The sequence below is a fragment of the Schistocerca serialis genome, chromosome 4 (genome assembly GCF_023864345.2).
Source record: "Schistocerca serialis cubense isolate TAMUIC-IGC-003099 chromosome 4, iqSchSeri2.2, whole genome shotgun sequence".
NCBI lineage: Eukaryota > Metazoa > Arthropoda > Insecta > Orthoptera > Acrididae > Schistocerca > Schistocerca serialis.
This window is the reverse complement of record NC_064641.1, coordinates 69,896,293-69,917,506: the sequence shown is the minus strand read 5'-3', so window position 1 is coordinate 69,917,506 and position 21,214 is coordinate 69,896,293. Positions and strand designations below refer to the sequence as shown.

Genomic DNA, 21,214 nt, shown 5'->3' with positions numbered 1-21,214 from the left:
ACTAGAACAGTCATTCACGACGTGCCTATTTATGCTCTTGTGCATCATGAACCACATAGTCATAAAAATCATCATATCTCCTAAATGATTCAAGATACTGAAATGGATTTTTCGCCTTTCTTTCAGTAAATGATAGCAGTCAATGAGGCACATATGTTGTATGATAAATGCAATAAACTATTTTATTCGCTGAGATATGGAACACCCATAGCACTGTAGGAAAATCTAAGAGGCGCACATATAGATGTCCACAACAGCTGGGGAATGGTGTAGCAAGATGTATACACATGCTCACAGTAGTGAAAGAGTTAAAGAAGCACTCATCAAACACTAGTAAGGAGGTATTTAACTAGTACACCACACTGGGAAAAGTATATAGATCAAACAGTGCCTATTTTGATTGAGCTGCCCTGGTAATTCCATTAACAAGTCTCAGTTCATACTAAAAGAAAAACTGTTTTTTATTTGTGCATTTATTATATATATATATAATCAAAACATAAAAATTTAACAGCAATCATTGTTACAATCAACAAAACATAATTAAACAATCTCATAAACTGACATACCATAAAGTCCAGCTATCGAAAGCAAAGGCGAGGTTGATAACTCATAAATACATACATCAGTCCAATCTGTTGTGCTAGCAACAGTAAGAGTATTATATTTTGCTTTACATAAAAAAGACCTAAAAGTCTCAATACAGATAAATCACATATTCACATCAGTGTCTGGTAACTTTCTCACTGCAGATGCACGCCTCCACTTCAATTGAATTGAATGAAAAATCGTGCTGAAAAATACATATCATGTCTTATTACAGTCACATCACAAAACTGTTTTACTTGAAAGGGCAGAAGCACCCACAATGGACTCTGAATTTTTAGTCACCACAGAATAGAATCAGAAGTACTGCCACTTTCCAAGAATGGCATCCTTGATGGCATCTACATACTGAGCTGGCACCCAGTACACCCAGTATCTTGAGGCCTCTGTTGGCCCAAGCTGAATTCCCTGCAAGAATAGTTTTTGAATATCACTAGCACATTTTAAAACTGTTCTGGCTCACAGATAATTTAAAGGCTATGGCTAAATATATTCGGGTAAATTGCTAAATGAATACTCCACTGTCTGGCAACTTTTACACTGTAAAAGAACTTCCAAATCCTTTAAAACTAGTTATTGGTCTAGAAATTAAATCCAGAACCTTCATACAATGATCTAACCAATTTAACTATTCTACTGACACATTTAACAGTCTGATTAACGGTTAAATCTGCTGGTATCTCTTGCTTACTTTCCAAAATTCCTCTGCGATAGAGTGACGGATTCCTGGTGTGTGTGTGTGTGTGTGTGTGTGTGTGTGTGTGTGTGTGTGTGTGTTTGTAGGGGTGTACATTTTCTCTTCTGAACAATGTAACTGTCTTCTTGTTGTGTGTATCTGCCATTCAACGTGTCAGCTCTACTGTGAGTAGCAATCTATTTTTGTCCGTAATATTGTTCACATAAATTATGGGATTTTTGTGTTTGATTGAACTATAACCCATCACACGCCAGCGATAAAAAAACGTCTCTCCCAGAATTTCGTCTGGCGAGTATATCTGGCAGAAAAAGGACGTTAAAGAGTGGCACTCTGGCAACACTGTAACAACACGTATTGTAGCTACATCTGAGAGGACAGTTTAATCCTGCTGCACAGTTGACACAACGGTTAGAGCTCTGGGTTACCAGGCAGAAGGCTGAGGGTTCTATCCTGGGTTGGGGTGCGTTTTTTTTTTATTCATTAATTTCATTCTGACATTTCATACTGTAAAATACACCATTTCTTTTGTCATATGTCCCCTAAGTTTATAACATTTTGTAATGCTGAACACAACAAATACGTGGTTAGACAAATAAGAAATAGACAGTTGAAACAATTAACGGGACCATGGTGATAACACATACAAATACACTACTGGCCACTAAAATTGCTATACCAAGAAGAAATGCAGATGATAAATGGGTATTCATTGGACAAATATATTATACTAGAACTGACATGTGATTACATTTTCACGCAATTTGGGTGCATAGATCCTGAGAAAACAGTACCCAGAACAACCACCTCTGGCCATAATAACGGCCTTGATACGCCTGGGCATTGAGTCTAACAGAGCTTGGATGGTGTGTACAGGTACAGTTGCCCATGCAGCTTCAACACAATACCACAGTTCATCAAGAGTAGTGACTGGCGTATCGTGATGAGCCAGTTGCTCGGCCATCATTGACCAGACGTTTCCAATTGGTGAGAGATGTGGAGAATGTGCTGGCCAGGGCAGCAGTCGAACATTTTCTGTATCCAGAAAGGCCCGTACATGACCTGCAACATGCGGTTGTGCATTATCCTGCTGAATGTAGGGTTTCGCAGGGATCGAATGAAGGGTAGAGCCACAGGTCGTAACACATCTGAAATGTAACATCCACTGTTCAACATACCGTCAATGCGAACAAGAGGTGACCGAGACGTGTAACCAATGGCACCCCATACCATCACGCCGGGTGATACTCCAGTATGGCGATGACAAATACACGCTTCCAAAGTGCGTTCACCGCGATGTCACCAAACACGGAAGCAACTATCACGATCTGTAAACAGAACCTGGATTCATCCGAAAATATGGCGTTTTGCCATTCGTGCACCCAGGTTCATCGTTGAGTACACCATCGCAGGTGCTCCTGTCTGCGATGCAGTGTCAAGGGTAACCGCAGCCACAGTCTCCGAGCTGATAGTCCATGCTGCTGCAAACGTCGTCGAACTGTTAGTGCAGATGGTTGTCTTGTGAAAGTCCCCATCTGTTGATTCAGGGATCAAGACATGGCTGCACAATCCTTTACAGCCATGCAGATAAGATGCCTGTCAACTTGACTGCTAGTGATACGAGACCATTGGGATCCAGCACTGCGTTCCGTATTACCCTCCTGTACCCACCGATTCCATATTCTGCCAACAGTCATTGGATCTCGACCAATGCGATCAGCAATGTCGCGATACGATAAACTGCAATCGCGATAGGCTACAATCCAACCTTTATCAAAGTCAGAAATGTGATGGTACGCATTTCTCCTCCTTACACGAGGCACCACAACAATGTTTCACCAGGCAATGCCAGTCAACTGCTGTTTGTGTATGAGAAATCGGTTGGAAACTTTCCTTATCTCAGCATGTTATAGGTGTCACCACTGGCGCCAACCTTGTGTGAATGCTCTGAAGAGTTAATCATTGGCATACCACAGCATCTTCTCCCTGTTGGTTAAATTTCGCGTCTGTAGCACGTCATCTTCGTGTGTAGCAATTTTAATGGCCAGTGGTGTAGTAACTGAGTTTGGACATTATTTGCAAAGCATGTTGCTAGTCCTACTGGTAATGTAAGGCCCTAACGAAATGTAATGGACCTGAACGAAGCAAGAATAATAGTTGGTACTAATCTATGTGACCGTTAGAGCAAGGTACAAAGAAAACAGGTTTTGCTTCTAGTAGAGGAAGTGGTGCAAATAAATTTGATCCCATGATGTGGAAAGGGCATCTTTCAAAGCTGACTAATGTTTCATTTCTATGATTGCTGTATGTAAGTGCAAATGTTTTCCAGAGGACCTGCTGCAATCGCTGTTGACGATTAAGATGTCAGATACCGTACCACTTGGACTACATTTACCTAATAAAAAACATACGCTTGAACCCAGGACGAACCCTCGACCTCCTGCATTCTAATCCAAAACTCTATCCACTGCGCACCAACAGTACAACACAAATACAATGTGTTGCCAGACTGCCACTCTTTAACGTCCTTTTTCTGCCAGATGTACTCGCTGGACGAAATTTTGTGACAGACAGTTTTTTATCGCTGGCATGTGAGGAGCCGCACTGCGAAGCCTGCGTGCGCGAATTTCACTTCATCCTGTGTGTGTGTATATATATATATATATATATATATATATATATATATATATATATATGGTTATAATAGAGGGAAACATTCCACGTAGGAAATAAATATCTAAAAACAAAGATGATTTGACTTACCAAATGAAAGTGCTGGCAGGTCGACAGACAGACAAACAACCACAAACATACACACAAAATTCAAGCTTTCGCAACAAACTGTTGCCTCATCAGGAAAGAGGGAAGGAGAGGGAAAGAGGAAAGGAAGTGGGTTTTAAGGGAGAGGGTAAGGAGTCATTCCAATCCCGGGAGCATATGTCTGCTTGTGTCTGTATGTGTGGATGGATATGTGCATGTGTGCGAGTGTATACCTGTCCCTTTTTTCCCCCAAAGGTAAGTCTTTCCGCTCCCGGGATTGGAATGACTCCTTACCCTCTCCCTTAAAACCCACTTCCTTTGGTCTTCCCCTCTCCTTCCCTCTTTCCTGATGACGCAACAGTTTGTTGCGAAAGCTTGAATTTTGTGTGTATGTTTGTGTGTGTGTGTGTGTGTGTGTGTGTGTATAAACCCAAGGTTGCTTCATCAGGAAAGAGGGAAGGAGAGGGAAAGACAAAAGGATGTGGGTTTTAAGGGAGAGGGTAAGGAGTCATTCCAATCCCAGGAAAGGTTAAGTCTTTCCGCTCCCTTAAAACCCACATCCTTTCATCTTTCCCTCTCCTTCCCTCTTTCCTGATGAAGCAACCTTGGGTTGCAAAAGCTTGAAATTTGTGTGTGTGTTTGTGTGTCTTTTATTGTGCCTATCAACAACCAACGCTTTCTCATTTGGTAAGTTACAGCATCTTTGATTTTACACTCCTGGAAATTGAAATAAGAACACCGTGAATTCATTGTCCCAGGAAGGGGAAACTTTATTGACACATTCCTGGGGTCAGATACATCACATGATCACACTGACAGAACCACAGGCACATAGACACAGGCAACAGAGCGTGCACAATGTCGGCACTAGTACAGTGTATATCCACCTTTCGCAGCAATGCAGGCTGCTATTCTCCCATGGAGACGATCGTAGAGATGCTGGATGTAGTCCTGTGGAACGGCTTGCCATGCCATTTCCACCTGGCGCCTCAGTTAGACCAGCGTTCGTGCTGGACGTGCAGACCGCGTGAGACGACGCTTCATCCAGTCCCAAACATCCTCAATGGGGGACAGATCCGGAGATCTTGCTGGCCAGGGTAGTTGACTTACACCTTCTAGAGCACGTTGGGTGGCACGGGATACATGCGGACGTGCATTGTCCTGTTGGAACAGCAAGTTCCCTTGCTGGTCTAGGAATGGTAGAACGATGGGTTCGATGACGGTTTGGATGTACCGTGCACTATTCAGTGTCCCCTCGACGATCACCAGTGGTGTACGGCCAGTGTAGGAGATCGCTCCCCACACCATGATGCCGGGTGTTGCCCCTGTGTGCCTCGGTCGTATGCAGTCCTGATTGTGGCGCTCACCTGCACGGCGCCAAACACGCATACGACCATCATTGGCACCAAGGCAGAAGTGACTCTCATCGCTGAAGACGACACGTCTCCATTCGTCCCTCCATTCACGCCTGTCGCGACACCACTGGAGGCGGGCTGCACGATGTTGGGGCGTGAGCGGAAGACGGCCTAACGGTGTGCGGGACCGTAGCCCAGCTTCATGGAGACGGTTGCGAATGGTCCTCGCCGATACCCCAGGAGCAACAGTGTCCCTAATTTGCTGGGAAGTGGCGGTGCGGTCCCCTACGGCACTGCGTAGGATCCTACGGTCTTGGCGTGCATCCGTGCGTCGCTGCGGTCCGGTCCCAGGTCGACGGGCACGTGCACCTTCCGCCGACCACTGGCGACAACATCGATGTACTGTGGAGACCTCACACCCCACGTGTTGAGCAATTCGGCGGTACATCCACCCGGCCTCCTGCATGCCCACTATACGCCCTCGCTCAAAGTCCGTCAACTGCACATACGGTTCACGTCCACGCTGTCGCGGCATGCTACCAGTGTTAAAGACTGCGATGGAGCTCCGTATGCCACGGCAAACTGGCTGACACTGACGGCGGCGGTGCACAAATGCTGCGCAGCTAGCGCCATTCGACGGCCAACACCGCGGTTCCTGGTGTGTCCGCTGTGCCGTGCGTGTGATCATTGCTTGTACAGCCCTCTTACAGTGTCCGGAGCAAGTATGGTGGGTCTGACACACCGGTGTCAATGTGTTCTTTTTTCCATTTCCAGGAGTGTATATGAGATGTCCAATATGGAGTACAAATATGCAGTTTTAATTCCCAAGGACTGTAACTATGGCATTTAGCAGCAAGCAGAAATTGTGTATAAATAAATAAATTTGGGATTTAACAAGCAAGGAACACAAACTGATCCAAAGAGTGGTAAGATTGTTTCATGCTGCAAGAGAGTTATGTCTTGATCAACAACTTGTACGACAAGGCGTTGACTGAGGGAGAGCAAGTGGCCAAGTAAGTGCAGCCTCATACAGATAATGTTGACAGGTTACCTTTTAGCAAATAATATAGATTTTATCACTGTAAAGTATTTTCAGGAGCCAGCAAAAGTCATTACAAAATTATACAGCTTCAATTTATAACAGCACACTTTCTTCAGTACCTTGACAGATAAAATCTTAGTGAATGTGAACAAGAAAATATTTGCTACTTGAAACAAAAATCTCAATCTATTTAGAAAATATGTACCATATCAACATTATGAACTAGTATCTTCTATAATTTTTGTGTCTTTCTGTGACTGTGAAATAAAATCATTAAACATTGGAGTGATGTATTTTAAGAGGTAACCTAAGAATTTTCGAAATTCCTGCATGTAGTAACAAAACAAATAGGCTACAACTATGAAGATATAATGAATGAAATGAGGCTATTACCATTATGTGATACTCATCATGGCCATCAATCGGCTCACTAACAACTGCCTTAATTGATGTCATGGGTATCTTGTCAGTGCGTTCTTTAGTGCCAATCCACACCTGATCTTGCTCCATTTTGAAAGTGAGACGTACCTTTCCACCAGATTTATTTAACATTCCTGACAGAGGAAATGGTGGCAATGGATCCTAGAGAAAAAAAAAAAAAAAAAACACCCTTTTAAATACAAAACAGATCATGAAGGTGATCTTAATGAAAACTATATTTACCTGAAAGTATGAAAAACACAGAACAGATTTAGAATAGCAATTTCCTAATATTATGCAACTTTCTTCATTTTATAGATTAATTACTACAGCATCACAATCAGCAGTTACCTGTAACTACATCTCTCATCAAATGATAACACAATGTATACATGTATGCCATACTCCTTCGAAAACAATTTAAGATTTTTTCGTATTTACTTGTGAATCAAACTAATATGAACATTCCCAACGAACATCTAGATTATGATTTGATATCTATCACCAACAAATGGTTGCTCTTTTCAATACAAACAACTTCCACTCATTCACTGATGCAAATGTGAATGAACACAGATAGTCTAGCACAAAAAACGAACTTCCTACACCATACTAGCCTTCACTGTCACTATTTCTATCAGCTGGCAGGTGAAACAAATAAGGTCTGTGTCTTGGAAGAGAAAGAATTCAAATGTAGTTCAAATTTCCTGGACTAATGAGATATTTTGGCAGGTGTAAAATGAACCTTTAAATGAAGTAACACGTAATGAAATACACAATAATTAAAAGACCATCACTTCGGTGTGGGGTGGGGTGGAAGGTGGAAGGGGGGGGGGAGGGGGGGGGGGAGGGGGAGACCATTTGAAGCGAATCAGAAAGAAGATAAGGCATAAGGATATCCAGTCAGATGAAGAAGGTGTAGTTTCAACAGCAGCACAAAATGGTGTAACAGGAGCAGAGCTACTTATAAATAGGAAGAGTGGTAATTACCATATTTACCTAAGTATAAAACGATCCTTATTATAAGACAACCCTCTTTTTTTCCATGACGCTTATTGAGAAAAATTAATTTTTAACATATTTTGGGTATAAAAAGTTAATATTATACATATTCTACATTTATGCCATTTATTATCTACATTTAGATAATATTATGAGAAATAAAATGAAAAAGAAATTATTTACATGAATCTGTAAGGTTTTTCTTTTCTAAATTTTTCACTTACTAACCTTGTCACCAGTGGTATCACTATTTTTAATCTTCGTCATACTCAAAGCACAGCTGTGAAATTTATATTTTTGTTGTCACAAATATTTGGCTATTTCTTCTGAATATGTGGCAATTTCTGAGATTGTGGTTACTGTGGGACCTGGGAACACAGCTGTTTATTCCAATTACATGTTCGATTTCACTTCTATACTGACATGGGAATGTTACAATGTATCTTGCTTCCAAATATATCATCTGCCTGCTGCACTCTCTCTCTCATTGGCTGTGTAGAGCCAACAGCTGACACACACCCTTTCATTCCTGACATACATCACGATGAGCATAGATGACACTGCAGCATGAAACAAATAAGACCACCACCGGCTCCCATCTAGGCTTTTATCGTCTCCTGCAGAAATTAGTACTCTTGTTGAGCATTTGACCAAATTTAAATTCAATTCAATACTGGCTACAAATGTATTCAGGTAAACTGCAGTTTAAACAGATTTAGGGATACTGCAGTTTAAACATGGTAGATGTTCCTGAAATGTTAAACTATGCAGTATAGATTCCCACGGTTGGCAACACAACGTAATTTGCTACCTGCTCACTACTCCCCCTTGACCCTTTTGTGGTATTATGCTTTAGCAACTGAACACGGACTGCAATATCTTTTAGAGTGCAAGTCATATTTAATAACAGCAACTAGTACATAGGTAAAGATCGCAATCACGATTCAGCCCAATTCTCAAACTTGTGCTCGTCCCACCATTTACTGATGTCTGTTGGTACCATCTCCACACAACAGATTTAGTCGCTGTACTTTTTTCTTGTGACAACAATTACAGTCATTTTAATATGATTTCTTTTGTTTCGTTCTCATAAATTTTCCTTCTTGTTTCATCTGAATGTCAGCGTCATGTTCTATAGCCGATTAAAATCTGGAAACATTTTTACCTGGTATTCTAATAATGAACAGTGACCGACTTTCTCGTTTGCAACCCACTTAGTAAATCATTACAGTCTCTTGTAATCAAATAAAATATTGATCCAAGTTCAGAACCAAGGATATTTTTTTTTAAGGACAGCATTTCTGCTTTTGAATGTTTACTTAAGAAGCAGCATAATGTTTGTACTCATACATGTATGAGAACTTTTATTGCAAACCTGCTCAAATAGAACAAGAGTTTGTAAGATGATAAAATTTTGTGCTGTTTCCTCCTGCATTTCACAAAATTTTAAGCACACCAATAGATTGTAGTAATGGCTAGATCATAGAGTCTCAGTGCTGAGCCAGTCAAATGTCACATGATTGTTCATGCAATGTCAATACTGCATTGAGTGTTTCGGCATATCGGGAAATCCTGAGCCTGTTCGAAGGTGAGTATCATTTGCACAGGCCTGCCTTTCTGAATTCTTCAAAATAAAAGCCATAACTTCATCTGTTAATGTAAGAAGACTCCAATATACTCTATTAAACAATGTAAAAATGTCAACCTCAGCAGCAGTAGTTTAATTTGCTAATATAAGACGATTCTTTACTTTTTGAGCAACAAACTTGGGGGGAAAAAAAAACTTTTCTTATAATCGAGTAAATGCATTATTGTGGAAAGTTCAGTGATAAGAGTTGTTTTCATATAATACAATTCTATTTAAAGCAAACATGTGCATTTTCAACAGAGAAACAAAATTATCAATAGGAAATGTCCAAGGAAGAAAGTCACACCCCCAGAAACGGATGTGTGTGTTCTTTTGTTTGAAATATTTTCAAAAAAGAATAGTAACTGAAAAATAGACAAATGAAAAATTTGTGTGTTTGGAGCCAACTCTTCTAATGCTGTCCTCACAGGGTGCAGGTGCGCCTCCGTTCTCTCTAAGGCAGCTGCAGCTTGTGTAGGCTACCTGTCAAGCATACCTACTGCAAGGGAGGGGGTTACAACAAAAGCTAGGAGCAGACAGACAGGAACTGGGAAACAAAAACTAAAAAACAAGACAGGATTAAGAAGGGGAACTAAATGGGCACAAGTGGCTGAATCATAGGAAATTTGCTATAGAAAACACTGTCCTCACTTTGGGAGTTACTGATATTTTTGGTCATGCCAATCACGTGAAATCACCACACCAAGTGCTTTCTGTGCATTTGACAAATCTCCAAACTGCTACATCAATGTTTTACAGTTGGACAAGTTCTATGTGCTGACCAAGAACCTGTTATTTAAAATCAGCCCATTTCCTTCATCAATGCAAATTTAGTTCCAAATAATTGCAACATGCTTCACATTTATCAAACACAAACATTTTCCTGCAACAGGAAATTATGTCTGCTCATCCTGTTTTCAGTAGAAAGCTGAATCTGGAATCATTACTGACAAAATTGTAGCAACTTTATGTAAGTTAAGTAAGATTACTTTATTGGAAATTTAAGTTGTTTTTTATGAATATGGAAAATGACAACTAAAAATAATAAATTTTCTCTGTACGAGGAATTTTTGGAGAAAGACATATGGTCAATAGCAGGCTAGTACTCATAATGGGGAATTTGCTTTGGCCACCAGATTCATATGCTGGCATAACAGTTGAAGCAAAACCGAGTTCACAGGTGCATGCTGGTTGACTTTCGATGTCACCTGCAGAAAATATTAACAATTTTCATACGAAAATTCCTCTTCGATTTGTTTGTTTGGCCGATGATTAATGGTGTTTGTTTATAGGCATGACCTCCAGAAACTGCCTTTGGCTGGAATGGGTATCCATGCTCAGATGTTGGAAGCAGCACACACAAAGTTCATTTAGAAGGAAATATACGTCCCACTTGCCCTGTGTCATTCATCAAGTAGCACTACTGGCCAACCCTAGAGAAGGTACAGTGTTTTCAAGTTACTACCCTCACTTGCTTTGTTCACAACGAACCTTATGTATATTTTGCGAGCAATGTACTTTGGATGAAGAGGCACCACATCTTTATTATGTGATAATCTTACATACGTATGAGTTAACTTTATGTCCTCCTCACAGAGAAGACAAAAAGGATCAATACTGACATACTGGAAATATCAGTAGCCATCCTCCACACTAGTATCGCTATCCTAGTCTCTCTCTTTTCAACTACCCAGCAGGAGAGATCATATTAGCAGTTATAAACAACCTGTTAACATACATAAACCTGGGATGTGAGTCATGGGATCAGCTTTACATTTGGCTAACTTATGTTTGGTGGGAGACACTAAGGCATAGGCAGTGTATCACGGAGAGGTAAGGAACGTGCAGAGATTTGAAATTCTGAAGGTAGGCTTGCTGCAGCAATATAGAAGCAGAAACAGCTGTAAATATTGGGAACACCTGAACAATGTGTCTCGAATACAAAAGAGAAGCCATCAAGAATTTTGTGGACAGGATTAGAAAGCTAAATGTCAAGATTTACAAGTTATTTAATGGGATAGACAAAAAATCTACTCACCAAGCGATGGCAGTACACATATATAAATGACTGTTGTAATTGGCAAGCTTTTGGAGCCAGTGGCTCCTCCTTCAGGCAGAAGGGTTGAAGGAGAAGGAAGAAGGGGAAGACTTTGGGAAATTCATCCAGAACCACAGGTCAGGGGAGACTTACCGTATGGTAACATCTCCGCGTTACTCTTGTGAGTAAAAGAGGTCTGCACTCTAATGTAAACATGTCAACATTTCCATAAAAGAACAAGTATTGAAAAAACTTAGTAATGTTGATTCCTAAGAATATATTAGCGAATTTGGGACATCATTGTCATTGGCACAACTGATTATTTTAAGTTACGGCATCCGTTAAGGACTGGATCATATGAACTATCTCTGGGTAATTTTCTTTTGATGAATTACTGCAAGACACTGATCACTGTGACACATGATGTAAACGTGAGCTGTGTTCTGTGCCACAATCCGTATTTTGTTTTGGAGATTTATATAAGTGCAACTGATCCATTGATTGTATTTCTAAAAAGTTGTGCTTCAACAAACATTATAAATTATCTGACAAACTCTGCCATTGGACTGTTCTTGGATATGACAGCTAACCCGATTAATGCACTACTGGTCATTGTCTCAACACTGACATCAAGTTTAACAACTGTGTGGAAAAGCAATACACTCCTCCATCCAATGTTAATTCCTTCTCCAGTTTTGGTAGAGGTAGTCTTACAAACTGCAGAATTACTGCTGGCAGCAAGGTGGTGTAAACATATTGTAGTACTGCAGCCTACCATGCATGCGAATATATATGGTTGAAGCTCTGGCGAGCTCATAGTGTGAATGCAGAGGAGTCATGGCTTGGCTCCTGTAGTGCATTTATCATGCAGTGTGGATGCCGCAGTTGCGGGACGCAATTTAGAGTAAATCTGTCAAAGTAATTAAGATTCTTGCCACAGAAGTTGGGTATTTCATATCGGCGTTGATGGTTTAGTACTGGCGATTTATTTCAGAACGATAATACCAAAATCATGTGACTAGACATAAGAACAACAATACACAGCATCAGACAGTTATGGGACAAGTAACATGCACTGAACAAGTATCCATGTAAATATTAAAAGTGTGTGTGTGTGTGTGTGTGTGTGTGTGTGTGTGTGTGTGTGTGTGTCACTGAGCAACAGAAAAGGGGAGAGGGAGATGCCCAATAAGCTGGAGCAAGTCTGCCCTGGTGACACCGAATGACGAAGAAATGTAAACAGTACAAAGGGAAATGTCAAGTTAGGAAGAAAAATGTAGAGTGCAACAGTTTGAAGCGGCTGTCAGGGAGATGGGTTGACTACGAATGTCATCCCGGATGAGCAGCATGACTCCCCCATGAGATGGAATGCTTTCCTCAGGGCCAAGATCAAAGTGGATCGAGGAGAAATGAGAGAGCTCAAAGCAGTCATGAGGATGCAATTTTGTTTCCTAGAGGCAGAGAACAAGTGGATGCTGCAAACATTCCACTGGAGGAGAGTCATGACGAGGAAAGTGGACAAGGGGAAAAATGAAGGGGTACCACTTTGGCAACTGGCAACTGCCAGCCCTTGAAGACTCACTGCTACAGATTGTTGCACAGATGACAAAATGGTAGACATCGAAATAGACGACAGAGGGATAGAAAAACAATTAAAATCACTCAAAAGAGGAAATGCTGCTGGACCTGATGGGATACCAGTTCGATTTTACACAGAGTACGTGAAGGAACTTGCCCCCCTTCTTGCAGCGGTATACTGTAGGTCTCTAGAAGAATGTAGCGCTCCAAAGAATTGGAAAAGGGCACAGGTCATCCTCGTTTTCAAGAAAGGGCGTCGAACAGATGTGCAGAACTATAGACCTATATCTCTAACGTCAATCAGTTGTAGAATTTTGGAACACGTATTATGTTCGAGTATAATGACTTTTCTGGGCACTAGAAATCTACACTGTAGCAATCAGCACGGGTTTCGAAAAAGACGATCGTGTGAAACCCAGCTCGCGCTATTCGTCCACGAGACTCAGAGAGCCATAGACACGGGTTCCCAGGTAGATGCCATGTTTCTTGACTTCCGCAAGGCGTTTGATACAGTTCCCCACAGTCGTTTAATAAACAAAGTAAGAGCATATGGACTATCAGACCAATTGTGTGATTGGATTGAACAGTTCCTGGATAACAGAACACAGCATGTCATTCTCAATAGAGAGAAGTCTTCCGAAGTAAGAGTGATTTCAGGTGTGCCGCAGGGGTGTGTCGTAGGACCGTTGCTATTCACAATATACATAAATGACCTTGTGGATAACATCGGAAGTTCAATGAGGCTTTTTGCAGATGATGCTGTAGCATATCGAGAGGTTGTAACAATGGAAAATTGTACTGATATGCAGGAGGATCGGCAACGAATTGACGCATGGTGCAGGGAATGGCAATTTAATCTCAATATAGACATAGAAAGAAAGATCCTTTATGATTTAGCTACAGTATAGCAAGTCAGCAACCGGAAGCAGTTAATTCCATAAATTATCTGGGAGTACGCATTAGGAGAGATTTAAAATAGAAAGATCATATAAAGTTGATCGTCGGTAAATCAGATGCCAGACTGAGATTCATTGGAAGAACCTACGGAAATGCACTCCGAAAACAAAGGAAGGAGGTTACAGTTCACTTGCTCGCCCATTGCTTGAATACTGCTCACCGGTGTGGGATCCGTACCAGATAGGGTTGATGGAAGAGAGAGAGAAGATCCAACGGAGAGCAGCGCGCTTCGTTACAGGATCATTTAGTAATCGCAAAAGCGTTACGGAGATGATAGACAAACTCAAGTGGAAGACTCTGCAAGAGAGACGCTCAGTAGCTCGGTACAGGCTTTTGTTGAAGTTTCGAAAACATACCTTCACTGAGGAGTCAAGCAGTATATTGCTCCCTCCTACGTATATCTCGTGAAGAGACATGAGGATAAAATCAGAGATTAGAGCCCACACAACAGAGGCATACAGACAATCTTTCTTTGAACAAACAACATGAGCCTGGAATAGAAGGGAGAACCGATAGAGGTACACAATGTACCCACCACCACACACCGTCAGGTGGCTTGCGGAGTATGGATGTAGATGTAGAGGCTGGGGGATCCTGCTCCATGAGATCTACAAAGGCGTCGGCATTTTCCTTCTATCGGTCTGTGGAGTCCAGCGCAGAAAAATAGTTGGAGGTGCGCACCAGCAATAGAGAGGTCAGCCAGGCAATGGTATCACGTGGCAACACCATTGAAGAGGACCTTCAAGTCGGCAAAGGAGAAGACCACTTGCCTTTGTTTTGATGGAGCACTTCCGGTTGGCTCGAGGGATGTAAGAAGTCTTCACGGGAGTATTCCTTCTGTCGTTTCCAGCTTGCCAGTTGTGTAGCAGGTGACTTTGCCCCGTGAGGTGATAGTTTAATGGGTTGTTGCACAGCCGGGGGAGCAGGGGATGCTACCGTAACACTGGGCAATTTTAAAACTGCAATGCTGAATTAGAGGTCACATGACCACCTTGCCACGTCCTTCGTGGAATGAGATGTAGCAAGAGCAGTACTTTAAGTGCCAGATGGTAGAACGTAGGATATCCTAGGATATCCGACTCACCAAGAACTTGCAAGCGACCGGGTCAGGCACTTTTTCCTTCACCCGGACCTCCTGGATGACCGTTCATCGAGATACAAGGGACAATCTCAGGAAGAGGTGGCCTGGTTGCCATTGCAAATGATACAGCAGGGAGGAGGGGAGGGACAATCGCCCTCGTGAGCATCCCTACCACAGGTTACACATTTGGGCCGGTGTCTACAAGACATTCGAGTGTGGTTGTAACAATGTAGCAGTGCATCAGGTTCGGAATGTGTGGTCGAACTGTGATAGCTTCATATCTTGCTTTGATCTTGGACGGAAGCACCACTCCATCAAAAATGAGAAAAAGAATGCGTGTGGGCACTAGGGATGCATCCACCTTTTTCATCACCCAATGGACTGCAATGACACCCCGATCGGAGAGGTATGTTTGGATTTCTGCCTCGGTCACACCATCGAGCAGCCTAGTGTGAATAACTCCATGGCAAGAATTCAGGGTTCGATGGGTCTCAACACAAACAGGATAGCCATGGAGGAGCAAAGCTGCAAGCAGTTGCTGTGCTTGAGAATCACAAGTAGTCTCTAAAACCAAACTGCCATTGCATAAATGAGAGCAGGATTTCACAGGGCTAGCAATTCTATCATCTTTCTGAGTAACAAACATATTTACTGTAGCAAGGGACTTACTGCCTTCAGCACAGGAAACCATGAGGAAATATGGTGCAGCTGGGAGAATCTTTGAATCATTAGCCTCATTCCGTTTACATTTAGTAGACAATGACTGTGAAGAACATGATTGGCTCACAGCGAGAACATTCCCCACGACTGCCAGCATCTCCGATGCCATGCTCCTTCTGCCCCCCCCCCCCCCCCCCCAAAGGGAATGCACTGGTTTTAAGCCGTCGGCACACGGACCGTGCATCTGAACGTTGAGCGTGCCGAGTTCCTGATGTCATAGTGTGGAATAGCACGTTCGGGAGTCTTCCCGAACATGCAAGGCCAAGTCTAGCATGTCACATATTCTGAGCGTGCGTCTGAGCATTGACCAAAGAGATGGCACAACGGCACCTATGTCACATACACGCCATCTCCCTTCAGAACAGAGTTGTGAGGCACCATATTGGCATTCATTTCAAGCCTATACGTATATGTGCCGTTTCTGAGCACCAGCAAATTGGAGAATCACTCGAAAATCTGTTGTTAACAGTGTGATTAAAAAAAAAAGGGGGGGAGAGGGGGGGGGGGAGGGAGGGAGAGAGAGAGACATCTTATTAGACATGCAGCACGGAAGGGAAAAGATGCTGCAAAGGCAGGGGCTCCGTGGCAGCCAAGCCCGAACCCGCCAAAGAAAGGCGAGCCTCGTGGGGTGAGGAGGGGGGAGTGTCAAAAACTGTGTCGCTCATCTAAATTTTGTTGTTTGAATAGTGGATTTTTAGTGTGTGTGGTCCTGGCATTTGAACCGAGTGATTGTTTGACAATCCATTCCAACGGACTACGTAGTTGAAATGACAATGAGTAATTACACTCATAATGTAATGTTTTAGTTGTAAATAGGAAGGCCCAAAATTTGAAGTGTTTGAATATCAGAATGTATAGGGATCTTGCCAAATAACAATGGACCTCACTGTGTGTCCCCAATCCGCCACGACTAATTAATGTTACAGGAACAAATCTTTAGCTGGCTGTGAGACAAGCAAGAGATCTGACACCATGGGGAAACCATATACATAGGGTTTAGGCACGCAGTCATAAAAATGTAACCCTCATTCCTGTTTCTGAAACTTTGTGCAGTATTAAAAGTGAGAAGGATCAGTTATTTTCAGATGTTAAAACATGGCATCTTGCAGTGTTTTTTCATTAAATCCAAAATACAGCCTTTTATTGCTACAAAAATTACTCCACTTACAGCATTCTTAATAAATGGTAATTACATATTATTTGAAGGTCATCAACTTTAACATAAATGTTCAACACCTTACTAAACAAACATATGCATAAAAATAATGTGGGCTAGTGCTAAATCAAAGACACACAGCTGAAAAATCATAAGCAGAGGTGAACGAAACCTGAAATCAATTTGGAACCTGTATGAAATATTCAAAGGAAACATACACTACATAGCTGAAGTTTTACGGACCAAGTACATGGAATTCACAGAGAAATAGGCCACATTTCTTTTGTTCTTTACTACCACCCCCAGCACTGACGCCAATAGTAAACAGAGACATAAATCAACAGCTATTAAGAAGTTTTAGATCAAGCAACTGTGAGGAATTTTAAAACAGTCTTGCACAATGGATGCACCCAGTGACCGGTCTATTGGCACCGTAGGACCTTTTGAGGCCTGTTCAGATGGAGTTTAGTTATTACATACTGGAGCAAAATGTCAGAACAGGAAAATGAAAATTATGTTTATTAATAGTGATATCAGGGATCTCAAAACATTACCCAATTAGATCTCACCTTTGCATTTTTTATTCCAGGCATTGCATCTTCTGGAACACCTTTATCCAACACCTTCCGATGTTGTTTCTGTTTGCAAAATGGCTCCTTGCTTGTGGATACAGCTTTCTCTTCTAGCAATTCCTATTAACAAGAATGGTGTTACTTCTTATGATGACTAATGGATGTGCTGACAAATACAAATGATGCTTGCTTAAAAATCTATGGACAGAAAGGCAGTGGGAATTATGTATAGACAGACAGCTAAAGAGATTGCGCGCACACATACCCTCACAAAGCTGTCAAGCTGTGTATACAAAAATAAAAAAAAAAACAATGGTGAAATATTCAAATAACTTACAAGAATGCATCTGAGTAACATCTTTGACAATAACCACTTCCTTGATAGGCGCACACTCAGCCATTTTCAATATACAAATGCATTGAGAAAATGTTGTGCAGGAAAATTTAAAACATTGGTATGCAGATCACACGCAGAAATGTACAAAAACACGCACGCACACACACACACACACACACACACACACACACACACACACACACACACTTTAAACACTACTGCCATCACAAAACTAGAGATGACCAATGTCAGAAGTTACTGATAATGAATATTAATAAACTTCTGTTGCTCTGTTGTTTGACCAGAGATAGAGCAGGATTTCAAGCAGAATTTAAGCAAAATCTCCATCTCTATTTACAAGGTTACATGTTAATTTGATTTGAGCTGCTTCCTTATCAATACTATCCCAATAGCTGGAAGAGCATGCCTGAATCTCACTATTGTGATATTCCATAGGATGACTTGTTCCAAGACAAGCATTCTGCAACAACAGATTTGTTCAGCTGTTTTAAATGTGCGATACTTATGCTCAGTACACCATTCCTCCACAGTCATACTAGTTTGACCAATATACAACGTATTACAATTGCAACGAATGCAATAGATACACACAGCAAAATCATCCTTTAATTTCCTAAAAAGGCTATAATCTTAGATTTTGGTCAAAAAACACATTTCACATCATTTTTCTGCAGAACATGACCAACCTTGTTGGAAATGCTTCCTGTGTAAAACAAAGAGGCCATAGTCTACGGTGTAACATTGATATTATCACCTCTCACAAGATTCACTGTTGGTCACTGGTGCAAGGTGCGACTACTCTGTCTTTTGCTGTAGCCATTCTGATGGAAGGTCGGCTTCGAGATGATGTGGGCCTTACAAACCAAGGTACAAAGAACCCCTTCATGCTACAGCAAATTGTGACAACTGTCAGCCTATGGATACAAATCAATGCGTACTGGCTTAACTATCAGCCTGTATATACTAACCAGTGCGTGTTGGCTTACTATGAACGGCATATTGAATGAATGACCAGTTGTACCAACCATCAATTGTGAATTCGGCGAGTGATGTTAATAATGATGTGGTACCAACGTCTACTGTCCTTTTGCCTGCACAGAATATACTTCCTACAGCATTGGTAGTTTTCTGTGGAAATATGATGTGAAATGTGTTTTTCGATCACCACCTATGATTACAGGGTGTATACGTGGACAAGAAAAAAAAAAAAAAAAAATTCCTGGAATTTTGCCGATTAAAAAATACACTTTTTCATGTTAAGTGACAGTATACTTTCCTTCAGAATCGGAAAACTTATCAATCCTTTGAATGATCAAGGTTTTGTACACTAGCGTAGAACCTCCCGCCTCTTTAAGAAACAAACCCCAGAAAAAAAATGTGTTTTTGAAAGACGCTTGATTTGCAGCAACAAGTACGCTGCATATTTTCGTATTACGAATGTATATAAACAAATTCCACCAAACACAGAATGTTTGTTCCCAAAGCATTGAAATTGGGAGATCACGATGTGCTTTCGTAAGCCAATCATAGCTCATGTCATGTGATCTCGCCAGCCAATGGTAGCAAATATTCATCACGTTTACATGGGGCACCCAAAACTGGATTTTGTAAAGTGATCTCCCAATACTGCTTGAGGGTGGTCAAGTACACATTTCAAAATCTATTCTGGAAATCCGCTTCTGGTTGCCAGTTTTCCAATTCCACAATTGATTTTCGCTCCCAAGTAAACGCAGTCGGTATTGAAACGTGATTGGAGTGTAAGGTTTTGTCTTGTTTTTCAAAATTTTGGCAAATATTGACAGAGTGGCTCATTGTATAGTGAAAGATAAGTGGAAATATTAGACTGAAGCTGTTTATACCTCGTCTAATTGAAGAGAAATAGTGATTGTGCTGACTAAATCATCAACTATGTCTGCTGTTTTCCAGGCGCCGTAGTTAACTGGTCTAGCAAACCCGCTTCAGACAACAAAAAACGGTTTCAGAAATTCAGTTTTTGTCTTTCAGAAGATGTGTCGCATGTAAATGTAGTGATTCAGAGCATAGGACATGTGATGTAGTCAGCCTATAGCAACAACACTCTTAAGCAGCGTGAACAGACAAATAGAAAAAGTTAATGGTATAAACTAACACACATAGTGTAGCTACAAGAAAAGCTAAACTTTCACATACCGGTATAATATTTGTCTTTTTTTGCATGTGTTACACTTCAATACATCACACAAATGTGCCAGTAAAATGTTAAGTAATGCCGCAAATGTCTGGTCTCTAAATTCTTCTAAGTGGCTGTGTACTCTGAAAGTAACGCTTTTAAAACCACAAATCACAATGTTTTCCCACAACCTATTACACCAGAAAACAGCATTATTGTGCCTGTGCAGCTACGATGATGTAGGTAGTCCATATGTTCGTATGTATATAGCATTAAGAGACCTTACATTATGTAACAAACAAAACAGGACATCAGAGGATACTCCATGAGCATCAGAATTTCGTAAATGACGATTAGACTTAAATAGCACATTCGTATGTCCAGATTCACAAAGACGTACGCCCCAAGCTGATATTAATCTTTTCAGTGTGGTTTTCAGGATGCAAATTTTCTTTGAGTACCAGTACCATATTATCTCATGTTTAGTTCTTTGTTATGGCATAATGCCATACGTCCCAAAAGATAACAATGTGCATTTGAAATTCTGCAAACATTTGACACTATAGTGCGCGTCATTTACGATGGTGGCCGAGTTTAGGTTCGTTCTGCGCATCTGACGTCACAAAACACAGTCAGCCAATGAACAGACAACGACGTTGCCAGAGCTCGACTGCAGTGCAGAGCACGGACGAGTGTCTTCAGTTTTAGAAACATTCAGTCATAAATAAAATAACTGAACAAAAGCAATGTCTTGATAGCAGACTTTCTTTTATAGAAAGTTTGGAAAAAGCATTCTTTATACCAATTGCTTCATATTCTATTAATCAATTAACCAAAAAGCAATAAGCCTCCTAATTCAGGTGATAGCAAGGAAAGGTGTTTGTATCATTCTCACGAAATGCTTTTTCGCAATAAAGAACAGCGGTAATCTTTTATTTTCTATTGTACTTCGACGAAACATGAGTAATTCATAGTCATACCAACAGTGTTTATCGGTATTTTGCGTGATATCTTAGAGTCCTCCAGAAGCTCAGGTGAACAAGCTGCCTTAGCGTAATGGTTAAGGTGTTTGACTGCTAAGCGAAAGGTTCTGAGTTCA

The 21,214-nt window shown here is 41.2% G+C and overlaps 1 protein-coding gene across 1 annotated transcript in view; it reads right to left on the bottom strand.

Annotated features, from left to right (window-relative positions):
* Positions 1 to 455: 455 nt before the first annotated feature.
* Positions 456 to 21,214, bottom strand: part of LOC126473947 (ubiquitin domain-containing protein UBFD1-like) — a 59,353-nt gene continuing 38,594 nt past the window's right edge. The window contains exons 4-6 of the mRNA XM_050101308.1: positions 17,606 to 17,728; positions 6,851 to 7,039; positions 456 to 1,014 (exon numbers count right to left, since the gene is read on the bottom strand). Coding sequence (XP_049957265.1) covers positions 904 to 1,014; positions 6,851 to 7,039; positions 17,606 to 17,728 — 423 coding nt within the window. The 3' untranslated portion in view covers positions 456 to 903. The remainder of the gene's footprint in view (positions 1,015 to 6,850; positions 7,040 to 17,605; positions 17,729 to 21,214) is intronic.